At 38.2% G+C, this 19,755-nt stretch overlaps 1 protein-coding gene across 1 annotated transcript; it reads left to right on the top strand.

The window, feature by feature from the left end:
* The first annotated feature begins 1,148 nt into the window (after window positions 1-1,148).
* On the top strand, window positions 1,149-19,156 carry dnajc27 (DnaJ (Hsp40) homolog, subfamily C, member 27). The gene is made up of 7 exons (XM_035423885.1): window positions 1,149-1,837; window positions 3,515-3,597; window positions 4,052-4,121; window positions 6,090-6,254; window positions 7,319-7,441; window positions 8,043-8,203; window positions 14,025-19,156. Exons 1-7 carry the CDS (start codon window positions 1,751-1,753, stop codon window positions 14,155-14,157), a joined length of 822 nt encoding a protein of 273 aa, XP_035279776.1. The 5' UTR covers window positions 1,149-1,750; the 3' UTR covers window positions 14,158-19,156.
* Window positions 19,157-19,755: the final 599 nt, after the last annotated feature.

The raw sequence follows: 19,755 nt of genomic DNA, 5'->3' as shown, positions 1-19,755 counted from the left end.
CTGTGGGAAATAGTCAGGATCTAGTAGGAATGCCCATTGGCAAGATGTCGCGGTTTCGTTGCTTACTGCGGAATCAGATTTGTGTCAAATTTATCAAGCAAAACATTTCTAATTGAGAGCAAAGAAGCAGTCTAGTCTAAATATTGCAAGGAAACTATTGTAGAACTTTTTTGGAACAAAAAAAAAGATGTAAGTATTTTTGGTTTCTATGCCTGTGTAAACTATCTGTTTTGTTTGATACTTGACAAGATGTTTTGTTTGATTGCACACTTGTGACACAAATCTGATTCTATAGCGGATCAGTGGTAAACAACGTCTCCCCGACATCTTCCCCATGGGCAAACCTCCAGGCTGCACTCAAAAAAATGAAAAAGCAATATAGTTCATATTGCTTAATGTATTTCTGTGTACAATACCCCATTTTTCAGGGTTTCTGGTTTTACTTGATTTTCTCCAGGGAAATTTACTAAAATTGTTTGAGTCATTGCTAACTTCATTTGTACAAGCTGAACACTTGTACAAGTAGCATAGCATTGAAGTTATAGGCTATAACTACTTAAATATATGGCATGCAACTACTATCCATAATTTGATATAGAATCCAACCATCTTATTATTGTTATTTTCTATGTGAATATTTTTTCCTCCTTCAGTACATTATTTTGTGTGACACATTAAATTACTTATGATAAGCTATTTCATTTACTATGAATTATATTTTTTCAATAATTAAACCTTTTGCAGTTAAGCTGCCATTGTCTTGTCTTCACTTAAATTATATCATAAAATAGGCCAACCAACCTGTCAAACCTTGGATTCTGATAAATCAAATAGTTGTGTTTGTATGTGATACTTTTAATACAGTATTAAGAGTCTTAACCGCTGTATTAAAAGTATCACGAACAAAACACAACTATTTGATTTTTCAGTTCACTCAACGAATCTATGGTTCCTGTTCTGAAGATGACAAGGCGTTTACTGTTACCATAGAAACTAAATATAGTGCGCTGTCAAATTATCGTTTCACTGAATAATGTGTTTCCATAATAAATATGAAATTATATTTTCACCACTTAAACACGATTTATATTGACATAATTCAATTTATTTGAGACATTTAACCATTTTATCCCAGTGGCGAATCTGCTTTTTGGAATAGCAAACTACAAAACAGAAAAATCTGAAGGAAAAAAAGACTGACAACAGCAAAACACTGTATTGGTTTGGTCTGCTTTTGGCTGTCTTTAGGCTGTCTAATGTGAAAATTAAATTGAGTCTTCGATACGTGAGTTAGGAACCTAAAGCTTTAGATCAAACAGTGCTGCATATCTGTATGTTTTAATATTTATTTGTATTTTCTTGCTAGCCAATCATTTTTGAGTCAGCCACCGTTAGCCTACATGATGGGTCGACTCATTCATAATTCTTGAACTAGTTAGCGAACAGCTAGCTACCTAGCAAACCCATAGCTATCCTTTGAACGGCTGCGTTGCAAAAAGGTAGAAAGCTTTAAAAAAAAAAAGAGTGATAAAGAATTGTGGTATTGCTTGCAGGTTAGGTTGTAAGGTAGCTACGTTGTAAATGCCTCGCTCATCAACGTTTGTGTAATCTATCTAGGTAGCCTGCTAGCTAGCTGGTTAATGTTAAAGCTTGCTACAAATGTGCGTTATATTTATTTAGTGAACCAAATTGATGGCTTACTTGTGTTAGCTTGTTACAAACGCTGGATGTGTTTACATTAATTTAAATTATGGAGACGAATTTACAGAAGAGACGTGAGAATAAAAAATCCCTGCGAGTGAAAGTTATCAGTTTGGGTAACGCAGAGGTGGGAAAGGTGAGTAGCCACTGGCGAAACCCCGTCTCAGTCTTGCATTTGGTCTTGTAGATTGTTTTTAATGGTTACTGTGAGTGACTGTATTACAAATGACAATCCACTGTTTATTTTGCCTGAGAAACTGGAGCATCCTTTTCTCTTCCTTTTCTCTTTTCTTATCTCAATGTACCTTTTTGATTGAAGCTGTGAACTGAGAGAATTCTAAAGAAGTAGATTTTCTCTTTTCTTACTATGGCTATTATGTTTGTTTTTGTTTTTGCAAGTAAAAACGGTTTGTAGAGAGTATATTGTTAATATAATACAGTTTGTATTACCAGATTTCAATCCAAACAATACAAGTATTGTTGTAACAATACAAGTACAAGTTGCTCTTGTATATGACATTGAGTCATAAAATTCATTTGGTTAATTTACATACTATTTTGTATGTTTCTGGGTCTCACAAAAAATTAAAGTGGACTTTGTGGCCAGACAACTTGTGTGGCCAGTTTGATCAGTTCTATTGTGCAGAGGTTCACTTGACCATCTCTTCATATTGGAATGGTATTGAGTGCAAGTTTTTCACACAAACCTCCATTTATAGCAATACAGAAAGACAAAAGGTGTTTACAATAAATCAAGCTCAGGATGTGTGTTCATCCCTTCGGACATAAGGATCAGCACATTCCAGATCATTCACTGAATTCACTGTGCAAGCAGTAGTCATGGCAATATCATTTAGAACTTAAACCTGGATTATTTTTTGTTTAACCAAGATTATATGTTCAGGTAATTTGTCATAATACGTCAATTGAGAATTTAAACTAATTCAAATGGTGTTTTTTTTTCTTTTTTTATTTTCTTTTTTTTGTTTTTTTTTTTTGGCTGGACCGAAACAGCAGAGCCAGCCCTACAAACGCGAATGTCTGTTACTGACTGAGTGAGTGACTGAGTGAGTGATGAAGTTACAACATTGGTCGGCCGAGTTGTGAAGTCACACCATTCGTTGGCCAGATCATGTGTGTTAGGTCCAGCCATATATATACTAGGTTTTAACCTGGTCTTGCTGTTTTGAACATTTGAACATTTATCAAGAAGTAGACAAAATAAATATATCCAGTAAATATATATATATAGGCTATATATATCTGGCTATATAAACATTTTATCAAGTAGCCTAGAGTTTTCTAGGCTTTCCTATTGCTGAATATGTTTTGTAATGATTATAATTGCTAATAATATTCAAAACCTTTTACATTAGTGTTGGTAAAATATGTTATTGCAATTTATATGATAATAGGTGTTTTTAATTGTATTTTTATGTGTCCATCGAGAACCACGTTGAAAACATGTTCGCAAAAATGCTCTTATGGTCTATACTATGTAGGCTATGTATGTATGTATTTTAGTTCCCCAAAAGTGCAATCCAGTCCTACCTGGCACACCCTACACCAACTATCTAGTGATAATATATATGCTATATAGTGTGTACCACTACTAGTGATACGTAGATTGATAAATACAATTATACTACTCAATCATGCTATACAAGCCAATAGCATCCTATGCCTGTCCATATTTCTTTGTATATGTATTGTGTTAATATTCAGTATGAATGTTGTAGAAAACAGCTACACATGCAGAATTATCACAATAATGTGATAATAACAATAGTAATTTTTCTGTCTTCTCTTCCAGAGTTGCATTATTAAACGTTATTGTGAAAAGAGGTTTGTACCGAAGTATCTGGCAACAATTGGAATCGACTATGGTGTTACAAAGTAAGTGTCCTTTAAGTATTTTGTGCCCTTTTAGAATCTTGTCATTATTCAGTATCTTCAAAGCTCACTGCAGGTATTTTTGTTTTTACCAGTGTTATCCCAGTAGCAAACTGACTGTGTCAAAAAGTAACATTAAAGCCTTGTTATTAGTGATATGCTAACTGATGTGAGCGTATTGAGGGTCACAAGGTTTGTTAGTTTTGCATTAACTTCTGAACATAGCCATTTAATCTAAATAATGTATGTAGAAGACATAGTATTGCTTTCAGAACGCATTGTGTCATTTTCCTCAATAGATACCTTATTACCCTGCCAAAAAGATCTGCCTGAAAAGTCAAGTAAATAATGAGTCCAATTTTGCGAACAAGTGTCAAATACTCAGTCATACGTTAAAATTGGCAGCAATGATAAATGAATACAACGCTTCTTCTAAATTGTTTTGATAAACATTTAGAGTTCAAGTGCGGGACCGGGAGATGAAAGTCAATATTTTTGACATGGCTGGACATCCATTCTTTTATGAGGTGAGCACACTGACCTTTGTGCATCTGGTAGAATTCTTGAAGTTTCTTGAGGATTTACTGATTTAATGAGGAATTTACATGGGGAAGAAAATGATACTGTTAACATAAGGCTCAGGGTTAGGGGGAAATCTTGGCATGCTTCTGAAGAAATGAGCCCACGTCCAATTAAAAATCCACTTTTGTAAGTCCGGAGGTTTTATGGATCACCCTTGCAGCTAGTTTTACCGAATATGTTTGCCCTTGTTGCTTAATTATAAAGTTAATGTAATAATGAAGGGCCATATTCTATATGCATAGACTTTCACAGCAGTTATATTGTGCATATATTAACATGTTCATGGTCGGCTATAGTTGTCCCAATGAGGAAGCTAAATACATACGTAAAGTCTGTACTGTGTCCTGTGGGTCCTGTTGAACAAGTTTGTGATTATCTATTATCTATTAATCGCAGTGAAGTCAAATCCAACGTGTATATAAAGAACCTACCTGTTAGTCCACAAACTGATGCTGTTAACAGTTGTCAACATTTAATTCTATAAACATGTTCACATCAAGACCCGATGATGTACATGATTGCATGATTTGTTGAAGACCATAAATAAAAGAAAATGGATTAAGTAATGATAAACAAGCAAACTATACACCAACCAAAAGAGAATAAATTTTTTTTTTTTTTTTTGAATCAAACTCAAAATCTACACCATGCATCTGTCGGTTAAATAGCTAAAGCATGGTCTTATCTACCCTTATATAATTAACAAAACAACTGCTGAACCGACCTCTGACCCACGCGTACGTTCACGTACGTGTTGCCCTTATCTCTAGCCTGACGTGGCCTAGGCTTTTGAAGAGACCCCTGCTCCCAGAACGTCTCCTTGGACATGCCTATCAAATTCACGGAGCTGTTCTGACAAGTGAAGGATTGTTTTTGTACTTGCAAACGTTCCAATCCTTGTCTGAACTGCAGCGTAAAAAGAAGAAATATTCTTTTTTTCGTGCATGTTTCAGTGGCGTTTGTTTTAAATGATCCCTTTGAAAATGCAGAGCAGAATGACAGAAATAGCTGAGATATTTCAGAACTGTGCTTTCTGAGATTCCTTCCACCAAGGGGTGCCACTGCACAACTGAATGAGCATAGTAGCGGAAAACTTTTTCTCATGTGCCATTCAGTGTACTGTTTAACTGAGCATGTGCAACATGCAGTGCTATTCTTATGAAATTCTTGCAGTCTTTTGAAAGATGGTGGTTATTGTAGTGTCACATTGGGCCAGGATTATGAAAGTTGCATAGATACAGACACCATGGTTAAACCTGCTACTAAATACTAATGAATATGTAGAAATCAAATGTATTGTTGAAAGAGGATGAAGATAAATGGCACATTTTCAAAAGTTTCCAGTTCCGATTCGCCTAAGGAGAAACCCAGCCCCCAGACAAAAATCATTATGACTATGTGGCTAATTTATCTTATTTCCAATACTGTATGTCGCATATAATATTTCAGCCCACAACAAAAAAATTGTACCAACCCCCACTTCAATCAATGTCACTCCGGGCTCCCATTTCCCCACTGTAGAGATTTACATAGATGAATTATGAGTGATGTATTCAGACATTTGCTGGAGGCTACAGTTCAGATTTACACACGACTCCAAGCCTTTACTTATGTCTTATCTTTTTTTGTGTTTGTGAGTTCAGAACTATAGAGAATAGTAGATCCATCACTGTTACACTGTTATTTCCACTTAAATCAACACCGTAATTTCATTAAAATTATGAGGATAGAATTTATTTCTCAGTGACTTCAATACTTCAAATGATCTTTTGCTCACGGTCATAAGACGGTTGACACATGGTACACAGGTCACACCAGTTATTACGAGGGTAAGATGGATCATACCGAATTGTGATCTTTGGGTGGCGTTTCTCATTGCTGTAAAGTTATGCTTCCCTCACCATCCTGTGCAGGTACGAAATGAGTTCTACAAAGACTCTCAGGGGGTGATCCTGGTGTACGACGTGGGGCTGAAAGAGAGCTTTGATGCCCTGGACAGTTGGCTGGGGGAGATGAAGCAGGAGATGGGTTCACACGCCAACATGGAGAGCATCGTCTTTGTCGTGTGTGCCAACAAGGTACATACATTACTGAGATCCAGCCTGTATAAAGCATTACTATTACAGCTTTACAGTTTTATGGCTTATGATTATGTGGAACCTATCGTGGTCCACTATGCAAAGTATGCATAGCACTATGCAAACTTCTTTCCTCATATTAACAAAGGAACCCATTCTAAAACAAAAATAGGTGGAATTTGTTTATTAAAATCATGTGGATGTACGTGATAGAATCTAGGGAATTTAATTTTGTTTTTGGAGCCACATGCAGAACTTGATGGGTTTCGAAATAAATTGACTTTGAATCTGCATGCCTACTCTTTATCCCAGTACCAGATCAGCAAGCATTGCCGATTTGCATATTCATAGATGTTTGGAATTCTCAATGAGGGTAAAGGTGTAGACATACTACTAGACCATTTTCAGTAGCTTATTGAACATGTTTTTTGTGTTCCTGTAGCTTAATTTCACTTTTTTTTCACATTTGGATGGGGGGGCCCAAACTTTTGCACTGCATGATGACTCAAGCCGCTGTACGGCTTTGTAACTGCACTAATACTATGTATGAGCATATGGGGGACCTATGGTTGTCAGTTCAGTTGAAAGTGATTAACCTGGCCACCATAACCAATATTTTCTGGCCATTCAGATCAGTTCACCAAAGGCCGATCGAAGACTAAAATATTAATAGAAGCACTCTAGATGGATGAAAAATTATCTTTTTGGTGCAAAACATAGCAAGCTAGACTAGTCTTAATATTTTGTGGTTTCCATAGCATTTGAGCTAGGTGAACTCATGAGCTAGTTAGTGACATCAGCTCAGTGTGTTTCATTGCAGTTTGTTGATTCGCTAAATTGCACTCCAGCAGAGAGCCTCTGATATTTATACAATAACATTTTTGTCTAATAAAGCCCTTACATTGGTCAAGCAGGTGCCAGCCTCATCAAGAAAGATTTGATTCTTGGCGTGTATACATTAACAATAAGAATGATGCTGCTGATGTAGATGTGAGAAGGAGTCATAGTTACTATATATAGTTACTATGGTTAATAGTGCTCTGGCGATGATTTCTGTGGCGCAGGTGGACCTGACGAAGAGGCGAGTGGTGGACGAGAGCGAGGGCCGTCTGTGGGCGGAGAGCCGCGGGTTCCACTACTTTGAGACGTCCGCGCAGAGCGGCGAGGGCATCAGCGAGATGTTCCAGGTGAGCGCGCTCCAGACGTACTCCTTTTTTTATTGTCACAGCTTTCTGTTGTGCTATCGGTGACTGCCGGTCCCAAAAGGTGGACCTAAATTCAGGTCTCAGCTTGGTTTCCCAGCCAGTCTGCCTAGCTGCCTAACTGTGCCTCTTTGTAAGTTTGGATAGGCGCTAATGTGATAAGGCTATTCCTCTAGTTCATTATGGCCCTGAGCAGCAGAAGATTGTTGTTTTTCCAGTGCTCTTCATATGGATAACTCTCTCAGAACAGATGGAGGGAGGCTGTTATGAGTCATTTAAAAATGATGCTGAATTAACCAGATGGTTGAATGGCTTCCCTCATAGCAATAGGCTGCATTCTCAGTTTGTAAGATCAGGGATGAAAGAGCCCTGCAGACTGTTGTCCATGTTTCAGAGCTCACAGTGTTGCATCAGAAAAGGCCGGGTGGGGTGGGGTGGGGTGGGGTTGGGGGGGGCGGGGGGGGGGGGGCGTTCTGAACTCATTGACTGTCAACTGGTGCTGGCGCCTGAAACATAGAATTCCCACAGAACTGTTTCCTCCCTGTGGAATGATGGCTCCTTATGCCCGGCTTTGCTGCTTTCCCAGGCCTTCTTCTCCTCCATTACTGACATGTGCGAGAATGGGGGGCGGCGGCCGGCTTCGGGGGTCAGCGCTGGCTTCACCAGGGAACAGGCTGACACCATCCGCAGGATCCGCAGCAGCAAAGACAGCTGGGAAATGCTCGGAGTCAAGCCAGGGGCTACCAGGTGAGTGTCAAGAGGAGATGGGCATCTGCATTTACACTAAAATAAATGGAGTCTTGTTTTGCAGGAGTATACAAAAACTATACAATGAATTTGGTAGAAGAAGCTAAATAAATCTTTTCAAAACTACAAAAATTAATAATAATAATAATGATAATAATAATAATAATATACACCTGCGAACAACAATTAGTGAGTTCAAACACAAGCAGACTTTGCTTACGATCTGCTCTGGTTCCTAGCCCTGGCCCTGGAGCACGACATGGTCTGCTGATTTTTGTTTTCAGCTTCAATTCAGGCCCAAGAAGCCAGGTAAAGTGGATTAACTGTATTATCCGCTGCTTTAATTGATTAATTAATTAAGTACAAACGAAGACCAGCATTACCTGTGGCTCTCCAGGACCAGGGTTATGGACCCCTGTCCTAGGCCTATCAGAACCATTTCATGGTCTGCTGCGGACCCTGTTTTGTCTTGCGTCAAAGTGGGTTTTTTTTTTTTTTGTTTCAAATTCACATTTGAAGTGGGTGCTCACATCGTTCAAACTGTCACCTCTGGGTCACCTAAATTGGGTGCTCAAATTGTTCAAAGCCCCCCCCCCCCTTCCACTGGGGCCCTAGAGAGTCCCTTTTACACATGGAACTGTTGAGCAGGGAACATTCTCCCATTACACAACAAGCTATATACTGTTCATGTAAGAAACAAAATTTATTTCTGCAGAAAGAGTCCTGCACTTGCACATGAAAAGGTGGACAAGCCTGAACTGAAGAAAGTAGGGGCAGTCTCTACTTTTTATAATCAAAAAGTCTTATTAATAACATGCTTAACATTCCAAATTTGAATGGTGCATGGTTAATACATAAGCACATAATGGACGGAGCACATATAGGACGGAGTGTAGCACAGTGGGTAAGGAACTGGGCTTGTAACCGAAAGGTCTCAGGTTCGATTCCCGGGTAAGGACACTGCCGTTGTACCCTTGAGCAAGGTACTTAACCGAAATTGCTTCAGTATATATCCAGCTGTATAAATGGATACAATGTAAAAATGCTGTGTAAAAGTTGTGTAAGTCGCTTTGGATATGAGCGTCTGCTAAATGCCTGTAATGTAACATAGTAAAACCTAACAAAGTAAATGTATAATTGTATAACATGAATACTGAATAAGCACACATCAACGTCTTGCCTTCAATGTTAAGAAAACAAGCTCTAAATTAAAGATAACCATTTAGTCTTTATCTGACATGTTTTGATAGTCCCAGGTGACAGTGGCATCCCTGGTATAAAAGAAAGGCCAAGCTCACCTGTTTGGACTTCTGTTTGTGGTGCTCCTTGAGGTTCAGTTATCTAGGTTAGGTAGTGGTTTTCCCCATTCAGACATAGGTCTCTGATATGGGAAAATTCTGTTGATTCTGTTCACACATGAGATTACCTTTCTGGATAGATTAGGCAAGGCTGGATGTCTACCCTCAGAAACAATGCAGGACAAATGTAAACGTTTTGTAATTTTTCTTTAAAACTTAATAATAGTTTTGGTAGTGATGTAAATCCTACCAGCACAACACAGTTGAAGAATTATAGTTTGAAGATGACTAATATTTTTGGTCAGTATAGCTCAGATATATTAGCCCAAATAGTTACTGTTAGATAAACAATGGAAGCATGGTTTATCGGCTGACAGTATGCAGAGTTGTTTTTAGTAAAAATACAACAAAAATAATTATGTTGGCCAAGTTAAATAGGTAGCTATATCTGCTATAAAGGGATATGTGGCACTCGCCAGTTTGCTACATTCTTGCATAAAAAAGTAACTTAAAACTGGAAGGACCTGACACGGATATTTACCACGTAGAAGTATTGTGTAGCACACAAGCAATTTGTGAGGCAATGATGACAATTCTGTAGTGGTGTTCTTTCAATAGATAAAGCCATTTCAAGCAAGGACAGCAACACTGTTTGCTCCATTCCTAAAATAAAGGGTCAGGTTTCCCTCAAAAAATCTCATAATGCAGCTCCATTATATTTTCCGTTATATTTGTGCAAGAATTGCTGAGAGGGCAGATTTAGTAAAATAGGCTATTTATTAAAGAAACTGTTCCAGAAACAAAAGGTTTTACAGGGCTCGATGCTAATTTTTTTTCCAAGGAGCACATGTGCTCCTAAGTTGCACACTAATGCATCCCAATTAGAAGATGGGCCCCTAAATATTTTTTACAGTTAGCACTCCTTTTGGACTCTCCTTAAGTATTTATAACATCAACTGATTAGGTACTTGTACTAGTACTTAATCAGTTGAAGTAACATATACTGACTAATATTGCATGCAACCGCTGTTCATAATTTTATTAACTAAATCCAATGATTCATTTTATGAATGTATGAACTTCACCACTTTTTAATTTTTTAGCGCAGAAAACCTGGAAAATTTAGTCATGTAAACAGAAAAAAATTAAGCAATATGAACTGTAGTACTTCTGTAGCACCGCCTTCTGATCACATTGGCCGGCTCAGTTACACCAGGCAAGATCAATAGAGCACAGACAAGTGTTTGAATCCAAAACAAAAACATATTTGACCCAGGTCTGACTCAGACCAAGATCAGGAATTGTGACTGATGTATACACTTTAAAACATGATCATTTTTACTTACTTGCCTCAGCTTCACATCAACCTGTTTCATTTTAGAACAAAATAGTACTGGCAGTCCATATCTGTTGGCTGCCATAACTGGCTGCTGTTGCTGTGAATGTACGCTAGCTAACGTCCTCAATTCGATTTAACCCTGGTTAATCTCCTCAGGCTTACAGTAGTCCGTTACTTTACAACATTTCCATACATAGCCTGCCTAATTATCCCAACCTTTAGGCTCCCTTTCAAATACCCTATCCCCTGCTTAACTCAGACTTAGCAATGGCTTGCCTAAATTGTTTAGGTTTTCAATTAAAATGGTTTCCCTGCTAATCAAATGATAACTGGATGACTAGCAGATGCCCTTTTACAATTTGATGTGATCACAGATTATGTTTAAACCAACTGGACAGATTCAAAGTAACCATAACCCCTTTTGTTCTGCTGTCAGCATGAGCAAGGGCTACATTTTTGGCATCAATGAAGTTCTATGCCAACGCCTTTTTCTTACCGTGAAATCCTTGATTATATTTACCTATCCTGCACTGCAGTTCTTTCACTACTGTCTTGAGTGACTGGATTTGGGTGGACATGCCCGGATTTGTGCGTGCCCTGCGACAAGGCAACCGCATGCATGCGCCAATGGGCATTTGGCCCAATGGGATGCACACTGAAACCCGAGACGAGGTCAGTAAGGTGGAGATCTTGCAGGAACATTCCCAAAATGAGTTGGCTCGTTTCATTATAGCTCACTGGAGGAGTGCCAGGCTGAGAATAGCCTTGTGTGCGCGAGTTAGCCAATTATACAAGAGCAGAAATCCCATTACGGCCCACAGCTTAGGCTAATTTGTTGCTGAGGGCTGCAGCAGGATCTGGATGGCGGGGGGTCTCATAAGTCTCCTGCATATGTTTATATATATATATATATATATATATATATATATATATATACACACACGTATACAGTCCCCTCCAAAAGTATTGGAACAGCAAGGCTAATTCCTTTGTCTCTGCAATACACTGAATATATTTGGGGTTGAGATAAAGAGATGAACGTGAGACAAGAGTTCAGAATTTCAGCTTTTATTTCCTGGTATATTAGAACATAGCACCTTTGGTATCAGACCGCCCAATTAGTAAAGTAAATGAAATTAAATAACACTTAATATTTGGTAGCATATCCCTTGCTTCCAATAACTGCATCAAGCCTGCGACCCATTGACATCACCAAACTGTTGCATTCTTCTTTTGTGATGCTTTTCCAGCCTCTTTCAGTTGTTGTTTGTTTTGGGGGGGGGGGGGGGAGGAATCTCCTCTTCAGGAGGTGAAATGCATGCTCAATTGGGTTAAGGTCTGGTGATTGACTTGGCCAGTCTAAAACCTTCCACCTTTTCTCCCTAATTAAGTCCTTTGTTGTGTTGGCAGTGAGTTTTGGGTCATTATCTTGCTGCATGATGAAGTTCCTCCCAATTAGTTTGGACACATTTCTCCGTAAGTTGGCAGACAGAATGTTTTTGTAGACTTCTGAATTCACCCTGCTGCTACCGTTACCATCATGAGTTATATCATCAATATAGATTAGTGAGCCCACTCCAGAAGCAGACATGCAAGCCCAAGCCATGACACTTCCTCCACCGTGCTTCACAGATGAGCTCGTATGTTTTGGATCATGAGCAGATCCCTTCTTTCTCCACACTTTGGCCTTTCCATCACTTTGGTAGAGGTTAATCTTGGTCTCATCAGTCCATAAAACTTTGTTCCAGAACGTTTGTGGCTCATCTCTGTACTTCTTTACAAATTGTAATCTCGCCTTCTGATTCTTACTATTGATGAGTGGTTTGCATCTTGTGGTATAGCCTCTATATTGCTGCTCTCTAAGTCTTCTTCGAACGGTTGATTGAGATACCTTCACCCCTGCCCTGTGGAGATTGTTTGTGATGTCACTGACTGATGTTTTGGGGTTTTTTCTTCACAGCTCTTACAATGTTTCTGTCATCAACTGCTGTTGTTTTCCTTGGTCAATCTGTTCGATGTCTGTTGCTCAGTACGCCAGCGGTTTCTTTCTTTTTAGGACATTCCAAGTTGTTGTACAAGCTATCCCCAATGTTTGTGCAATGGCTTGATTTCCCCTCTTTTCTAACCTTCAAAATGGCTTGCTTTTCTCCCAAGACAGCTCTCTGGTCTTCATGTTAGTTTATCTTTTAGAACACAGTCTTTGCAGGCAAAACCCAAGGCTAAAACCAAGAGTAGACATTCAGAACTATTTATTGTTTAACCAATCAATCTAACAGGACACATCTGGGCAACAAGAAACACCTGTCAGTCACATGTTCCAGTACTTTTGCTCACCTAAAAACTGGGTTGTCTGATACAAAAGGTGATATGTTCTAAATTGTTTAACAAATCTAGATAAAAATACCAGGAAATAAAAAGTGAAAGTCTAATTTGTTAATCTGCACATTTTGACAGTGGAAAGATTTGGTTGTGTGAATAACAATATAAAATCAATTTTTACTCACCACTACCTGACTGCAACAGTGTAAAATGTTGCGGTACTGTTAGGACTTGCTGGGCTAAGGGTGGGTAAGTCAACCTGTCCGTTCAGGCCAACTGCATCCACTCCTGACTGAGACACTAGGCCTAGTGCACTTCAAAAACAGTCCCTTGTGCATTTATGCTGTCTCAGTAAGTCGCTGTTAGGTCTAGGTGTGTATTCTGGCTACATCAGTAAATAGCTTGGACAACACGGTCTACTCTGGTTTAGACTTATTTCTGCATTGCCATAATGATTTGCTGTTATGTGTGTGTTTCATTCTTTTTAAGCTGTTCTCTGATTTTATTGTTTTTCTGCAATTTATTTTTAACTTTTTTTGTCTTTAAAAGTTATGTAAATAAAGTTAGTACACAGTAAGCCAATCATTTTGATTTGATCAGTATGATTTGTTTTCACATAAATGTGAAAAAGCCTTAACAATTTTGCACTGAAACTCTATACTTGACTGTGAACCTTCCGATGCATTCAGAAACATCACCTTTGTGCAAATGTCTGTTAACCGATAATGGAAAAAGTGAGAGATGACATATCTCCCAGACTGCAGAACTGGTGGTTTATCAGGTTTGCATAGTGTCTCTGCATGACATGTTGTGACCCTGCTGAGATGTGGCCTTAGGTGGAACCTTTGATGGGTTTGTGTTTCAGGGAGGAAGTCAACAAGGCGTACAGGAAGCTGGCCGTGCTCCTGCACCCAGACAAATGTGTGGCGCCGGGCAGTGAGGACGCCTTCAAGGCCGTGGTGAACGCGCGCACTTCACTGCTGAAAAATATCAAGTAGGGAATTTCTGCCAGTATCAATCCCCCTCTGCCCCCAAGCTGAGAGTTTCAACATCCAGAAGGATCTTATTGACCGAACTGCAGCAGCGAAGAAAGGTGGTGAAATAACTGTCCTCCTTATCCTCCAGGGATTTAAATTCTATGATTCTCAAACTGGGCCCTGGGAGACCAGTGTCAGCTGGTTTTCATTCCAGTCACAATTGCAGTCCTCGAATTTTAGCGAGCTGTTGATTTTATTCAACACGCTTTTCATGTTTTGAAGGATTATTTACCCTCTTAAGCCACAGTATGTGCGAAATAGCGATGAATGCCATGAAGAATAAAATTTCCTTATTACACGGCTTTGTTTAATGCTCAATTATGATTGGTCACTTTGGAGCATTTTACGGTCAAATAGTTCTGAATAATGACCGCTGCTATGGGTAACACACTGCTTTAAACGTAGAACTCTTTTCATATAAATTTGCAGAAAGTGCCGCAGTGGCCATTTTTACCATTGTCACTTTAAGACAATCAATAAATCTGCCGTCATGAAATCCTGTCGTGGCTCCCCTTTCATGACTTTTCCTAAACATATGTATTTGACGTTCTGATGTAATTTGAATACCAATATTGCATAAGTAAATTAAAATAGACACATTTCCTTCCCTAATCCCTAAAGTTGCACGGGCCAGAATGGTTTATTAGCATTCATTCAGTGGTGAATCATTCAATCACTTTGGTCACACAATATACCATATGAGTGTTAAAAGTCATGGTTCTATCTATAAACTATTTTATGGTGCCAGTGTTTTAGTGACAATGGTTCCTTATTTTGTAATGTAGGGTGACAAAAAAAAAAAGTTTTTATGCATGTTGGAAATCCACAGACAACATAAATCACTGTAGTATGTGTTTTTATCCCAACAGGGATAAATAATTTGCATTATAGTCCAAAGAAAACTGAAAAGTATTGAGAGAATGTCCATTGTTTACTTAGCAATTCTCCTTGGGAAATATCTTTGTTGTTAGACGATGTGCGGCGAGCATTCTGGCACAAAATAGCTGCTGTGCATCACCCAGGTGGGTGCTACACATTGGTGGTGGGTGTGGTGAGTTCCCCCTCATCACTGTAAAGCACTTTGCATCTGGAAAGGTGTCATAAATAATGATTCATTCGATTGAGTCCGTTTCACCATTATAAACACGCCGGAAATATTGTGTACATATGAATGTTAGTATCTTTGGCTCGGATAGACTCTCTGAAAGTAGACTCTCTGTCCACCTGCAAGCTTCTGTGATTTACTGGTCAAGCAGTCCCTCAGTATAGCTAATGGGACCCACCGTGCACCAGCAACAACTCGAGCTGGACAGTATATGTTCTGCCCAGTACACAGCCAGCCAGTGGCAAGATATTATAGTGACAACTGAAAAGCATTTTAGCCAATGAAATTACCTTTCTAATGGTGTTGACTGTCATAGCCTATATCTTGGCTGTATGCTTGATTTTTTTGATCTGTCCATGTAACACTGTTGAAAAATAACATGGCTGCCAATGCCATATGCACTTTGTGTTATTACAGTCAGGCCGATTACTCTATAACTTATGCTAGCTATACAGTATATTCAGTTAGCTAACATTAGCTACAACCCAATTATATAGTATATATAAGTTGTACAGGTCATAGAAAAATTAAACACAAAGTGTCAGCATTGTTACAATGACTGACAATGACCCAGAAATACATAGACAGAGAAAAAAAAGTTGTCTTTCAGCTATAGGTACTATCGGTTCTGTGTAGCCTACAGCTGTTCCAGTTAGTATTATGGCATCAACGTCAAGAGAGTCCCTTAAATAAATTAATATGGCCTGGGTGTACACACAACTAAATTATTATTTGCACAATTGGAGACATTAAATGCAATGTTTCACACTTAGTGTTTCACATTAAGTACACTAATGCGGTTCTAGTGTTAACGTGTCTCATGTCTTACTCCAGTATCCCGTTAGAACACAGTTTGTTTCATACTCATTTCTATTTATTTGAACTAATTAAATCACTTTAAATCGTTATTTTGTGTCAAATTATCGATCGATTTTGTTCGTAAGGCAAATAGCCGTGTAATAAGCGTGGATAATCCACTCCAAGGTTATATATAAAAAAATAATGGCCTTCATGGAGGCAACCCCCCCTTTGCTTTGTTTCGGGGTGTCTTCACCTCCATGTCGAGCATTATTTTTCGATAGCTGACCACCTCGTCGTGGATTATCTTGTACATATTCACATTGTATTGTATTGCAGACGATTCCATAAAGAGAGGTAAAAAAAAAATTTTACTGATCAAATTAAAGATTAAAGGTGAGTCAATAGGCTCCTCATTTGTGAAAGTGTGGACGCTTGGCCATCCGGACTAACTATTTGGTAGATAATGAAGAATTCCAAAACAAAACAAATGATACCTAGGCAAACCTGAACTGTGTTCATATGTTTAAGGTCAAAATGATGAGAGAACTGAAAGTTTAATTTGCCATGTGTTCACACTGTCGCCAATTAGGAGCCAATTGACTCACCTCAATCTTTATTTTTATCAATTAAAAAATGTTTACCTCCCTTTTTGTGATCGTGTGTGATATAATACAATGTGAACAATAAGGTAAATAATCCCTCAATTGCAATTGTGGTTGGAATGAAAACCAGCAAACACAGGGTATCCCCAGGACCGAGTGGTTGTAACACTAAATGTATGTGGCATTAATTTTGCATGATTTGCCCAAAGAAGTTGCATTCATCATGGATTTGTTATAAAACCAGACTTCGTATTTTTCAAAAACTGTTTATTTCTGTTTATATTATTTTTATATGCATTATAGCCTGTTACAGTGTTCAACCTCATAAATCAGGTGTATTAAACTCTAGTCCTGGCTGTCAACTGAAATGCACGGAAGCCAAGAGACAGTGTGGCTTTTTAGAAATTAAGACCCCTGTTCAAAATGAGTATGTACAATAAATTGACGTAAAATCCATTCTCGACATTGATGGGTGTATTTGTTCTGAGTTGGCTTAGAACTTAAGCTGATTGTTGCGATGGCTAAAGTCACATAATGGAAATAGTTGATTGCAGTTGAGTTGCAATTAATTAAGCTGATTACTGATTGAAGCCAGTACAGGAATTCGGAAATTCACATTCTTAAAATGGTCTCAACGGACTGGCAAGCTCCCCCACCCCATGCTGATGAATTGATGTTTTTTTATGCGTATTGTGAATTCTGTGGTTGAATAGCATTAATCTTTTGAATATTTCTTTTCTTGAAATTATAGTTGAAGTGCTCTGAAGTGCAGTCTTTTCTTTTATCAGTTTTATCCATTTTAGTTAATTCTATTGTTACCATTTATTTCCCTTTCATGTATTTTGATAGAGCAGACCCTTTAAGCCAATCATGATCAAGAATTTGATTTACTGTTGAAAGATTACAGAGTGATTGTGATTGGTTGGACTTCCCCTTGCCTTCCAACAACATTTAGACGCTGTCCTCATATGGGGGGTATCCAGTCTATGGGATATACCAGGGTATGCCAGTTTGAGCGCAGGTTTTTGTTCTAGCCCAGCATTAAGTTTCTGATTCTACTTATGAAGGTATTGATTGAAGATTTATAGTTAATTAGTTGAATCAGGTGTCGTATTGCTGGGCTACACCAACATTGGCCCTTTTAGGATAAGATGGGTCACCCCTTTAGCAAGTCAGTAGTTTCTCCTTGCAGGACTCTAGCTCTTCCCTGTCAGCCTGCTAGGGAAATATCCCCTCCCCTCAACCATATTCCAGGACATAATTGCAAAATAAACGTGTTGGTCCTTCGGAGTCCGCTGTCAAAATTTGTTCCATAGCTAGTCATTAGAAAAGCTAGCAAAAGTCTTAGCTTGAAATAAGACTTTTGAAACAAATTTGTTTAGATTTTGGTGTTGCTGAATATTCATTTGCCTGAATTGGACTTCACCTAGGTCTGATCAGTGTATTCCACGAAAGCCGTATATTTTGTTTTGTATTTGATTTTCATGAATAGTTCTGATTAAGCTGGTCTATAAAGTGGTATAAGGGATAGTTTCTTCCCTAAGCAAAACGTTTTTTAATTATTGTTAAAATTATTGTTATAGTGTTAAAAAATTGAAAATATGTATAAATATATACAATCTGAAATATAAATCTGAAATATGTGAAAACATATGCTATATATAACAAATATGTATCGCAGTAAATCAGTTGCCATTTTCATATGTACATTTGTATGCGTATGTTCAATGCATTTTACAATGTATGTAATTTTTCATGATAATCAACCGTATATTCATAACTTTAAAGATTGCATTTTATATGGTTTCTTTTATGTGCAGTATATTTTCACAAATACATTCATGATATATATTTTTATTTATTGATTCCATCTGATAATACTGAATGGAAATTTATAAAAGGTATAATGGTTTGTATTTGGCATGTGCTATGCACTTCAAGTGTGTATTTGTCTATGCCTTAGTTTAATGTAGGGTGTTAAAAATGTGCAGTAGACTTGGGCAGCGATGATGCATATTAATGTATAGATTTTCTGTCTTACCTATTGGGTAAACAATTCAGTCTGCATGTACATTTTGCTTGTCTACTTTAATATGTACACAATATAAACTATGAAATACACCGCTGGAAATTTATGTCTACCACCCCAGTTCTTTAAAACGCTAAGTTTTGCCAGTTTTAACTTCTCGGTCAGCTATTATAGGAATTGACTTTTTGTCATGTTTTGTTTCCTTAGGAAAGACGAATGCACATCAGGTTTTGTGACCGTGGTTTTAGTTTTGTGACCGTACTTTACAGATACATGACATTTTTTTTCTGTCAGTTGTACTGTACTGAATTGCATTCCTGAACTGCATTCTTTTTTCTTCCTCATAAATTCAGATCGAAAACCTTTTTGGTGCAATCTATATGGCTGTTTTACAAACCATTAAAAAGTCATTTTTTGTGCAAACGTGTGGTGCAGTCCTTTTGGAAGCTGACTCCAGCTTTGTGCAGTTCAGCTCCATGTAGGTGGGGGTTCAATTCCCCCGCCATGTTGTTTTCTCCGCTCATCCCTTCTCTTACCTGTTGCCTTCTGGTCAACCATTGGCCTCATGGTCAACCATTGAAATTGGAAACATTTTAGGCCTGCATCTATTACCTGTGGGCTCTCAATGAGAAATTATTTTAATTATTTCCCTGCACATTGATTATTTGTGTATGTGTGTGTGTGTGTGTGTGTGTGTGTGTGTGTGTGTGTGTTTGCCATGTATTTAAACTTTTTTATTTTTATTTTCAATATGTGCATTGCATTGTTGAATTGTTCCTCCTCCTTTGTTGTATCACAAGAGCTTTAAACCTTATTATGGAAGCCTCCCAAGTGCCACATCATCCAGTTCTGTTTTCGTTCATTGGGTTGTGTGAAGGACAGATGGGTCTGCTGGGTTGCTTTCTGGCCTTGTGTGCAGTGGACACAATTAGCCGGTTCAGTGGCGTGCGCTTCATCCAGATTATACCCAACACACCCTGAATCAGCTGACCCGCTCAGCTGCCCAAATCCCCAGAGCTCTT

This window comes from Anguilla anguilla, chromosome 6 (assembly GCF_013347855.1).
Source record: "Anguilla anguilla isolate fAngAng1 chromosome 6, fAngAng1.pri, whole genome shotgun sequence".
NCBI classification, from domain to species: Eukaryota; Metazoa; Chordata; class Actinopteri; order Anguilliformes; family Anguillidae; genus Anguilla; species Anguilla anguilla.
Note: the sequence above shows the minus strand (reverse complement) of the source record. Positions and strands in the feature narration are given on the sequence as shown.

Bases quoted from the DNA above. Each gene is read 5' to 3' on its own strand.
- dnajc27 (XM_035423885.1), top strand. From the start codon at position 1,751: ATGGAGACGAATTTACAGAAGAGACGTGAGAATAAAAAATCCCTGCGA. The intron at 4,122-6,089 runs GTGAGCACACTG...CATCCTGTGCAG, and splicing joins GACATCCATTCTTTTATGAG to GTACGAAATGAGTTCTACAA. The intron at 7,442-8,042 runs GTGAGCGCGCTC...CTGCTTTCCCAG, and splicing joins GCATCAGCGAGATGTTCCAG to GCCTTCTTCTCCTCCATTAC.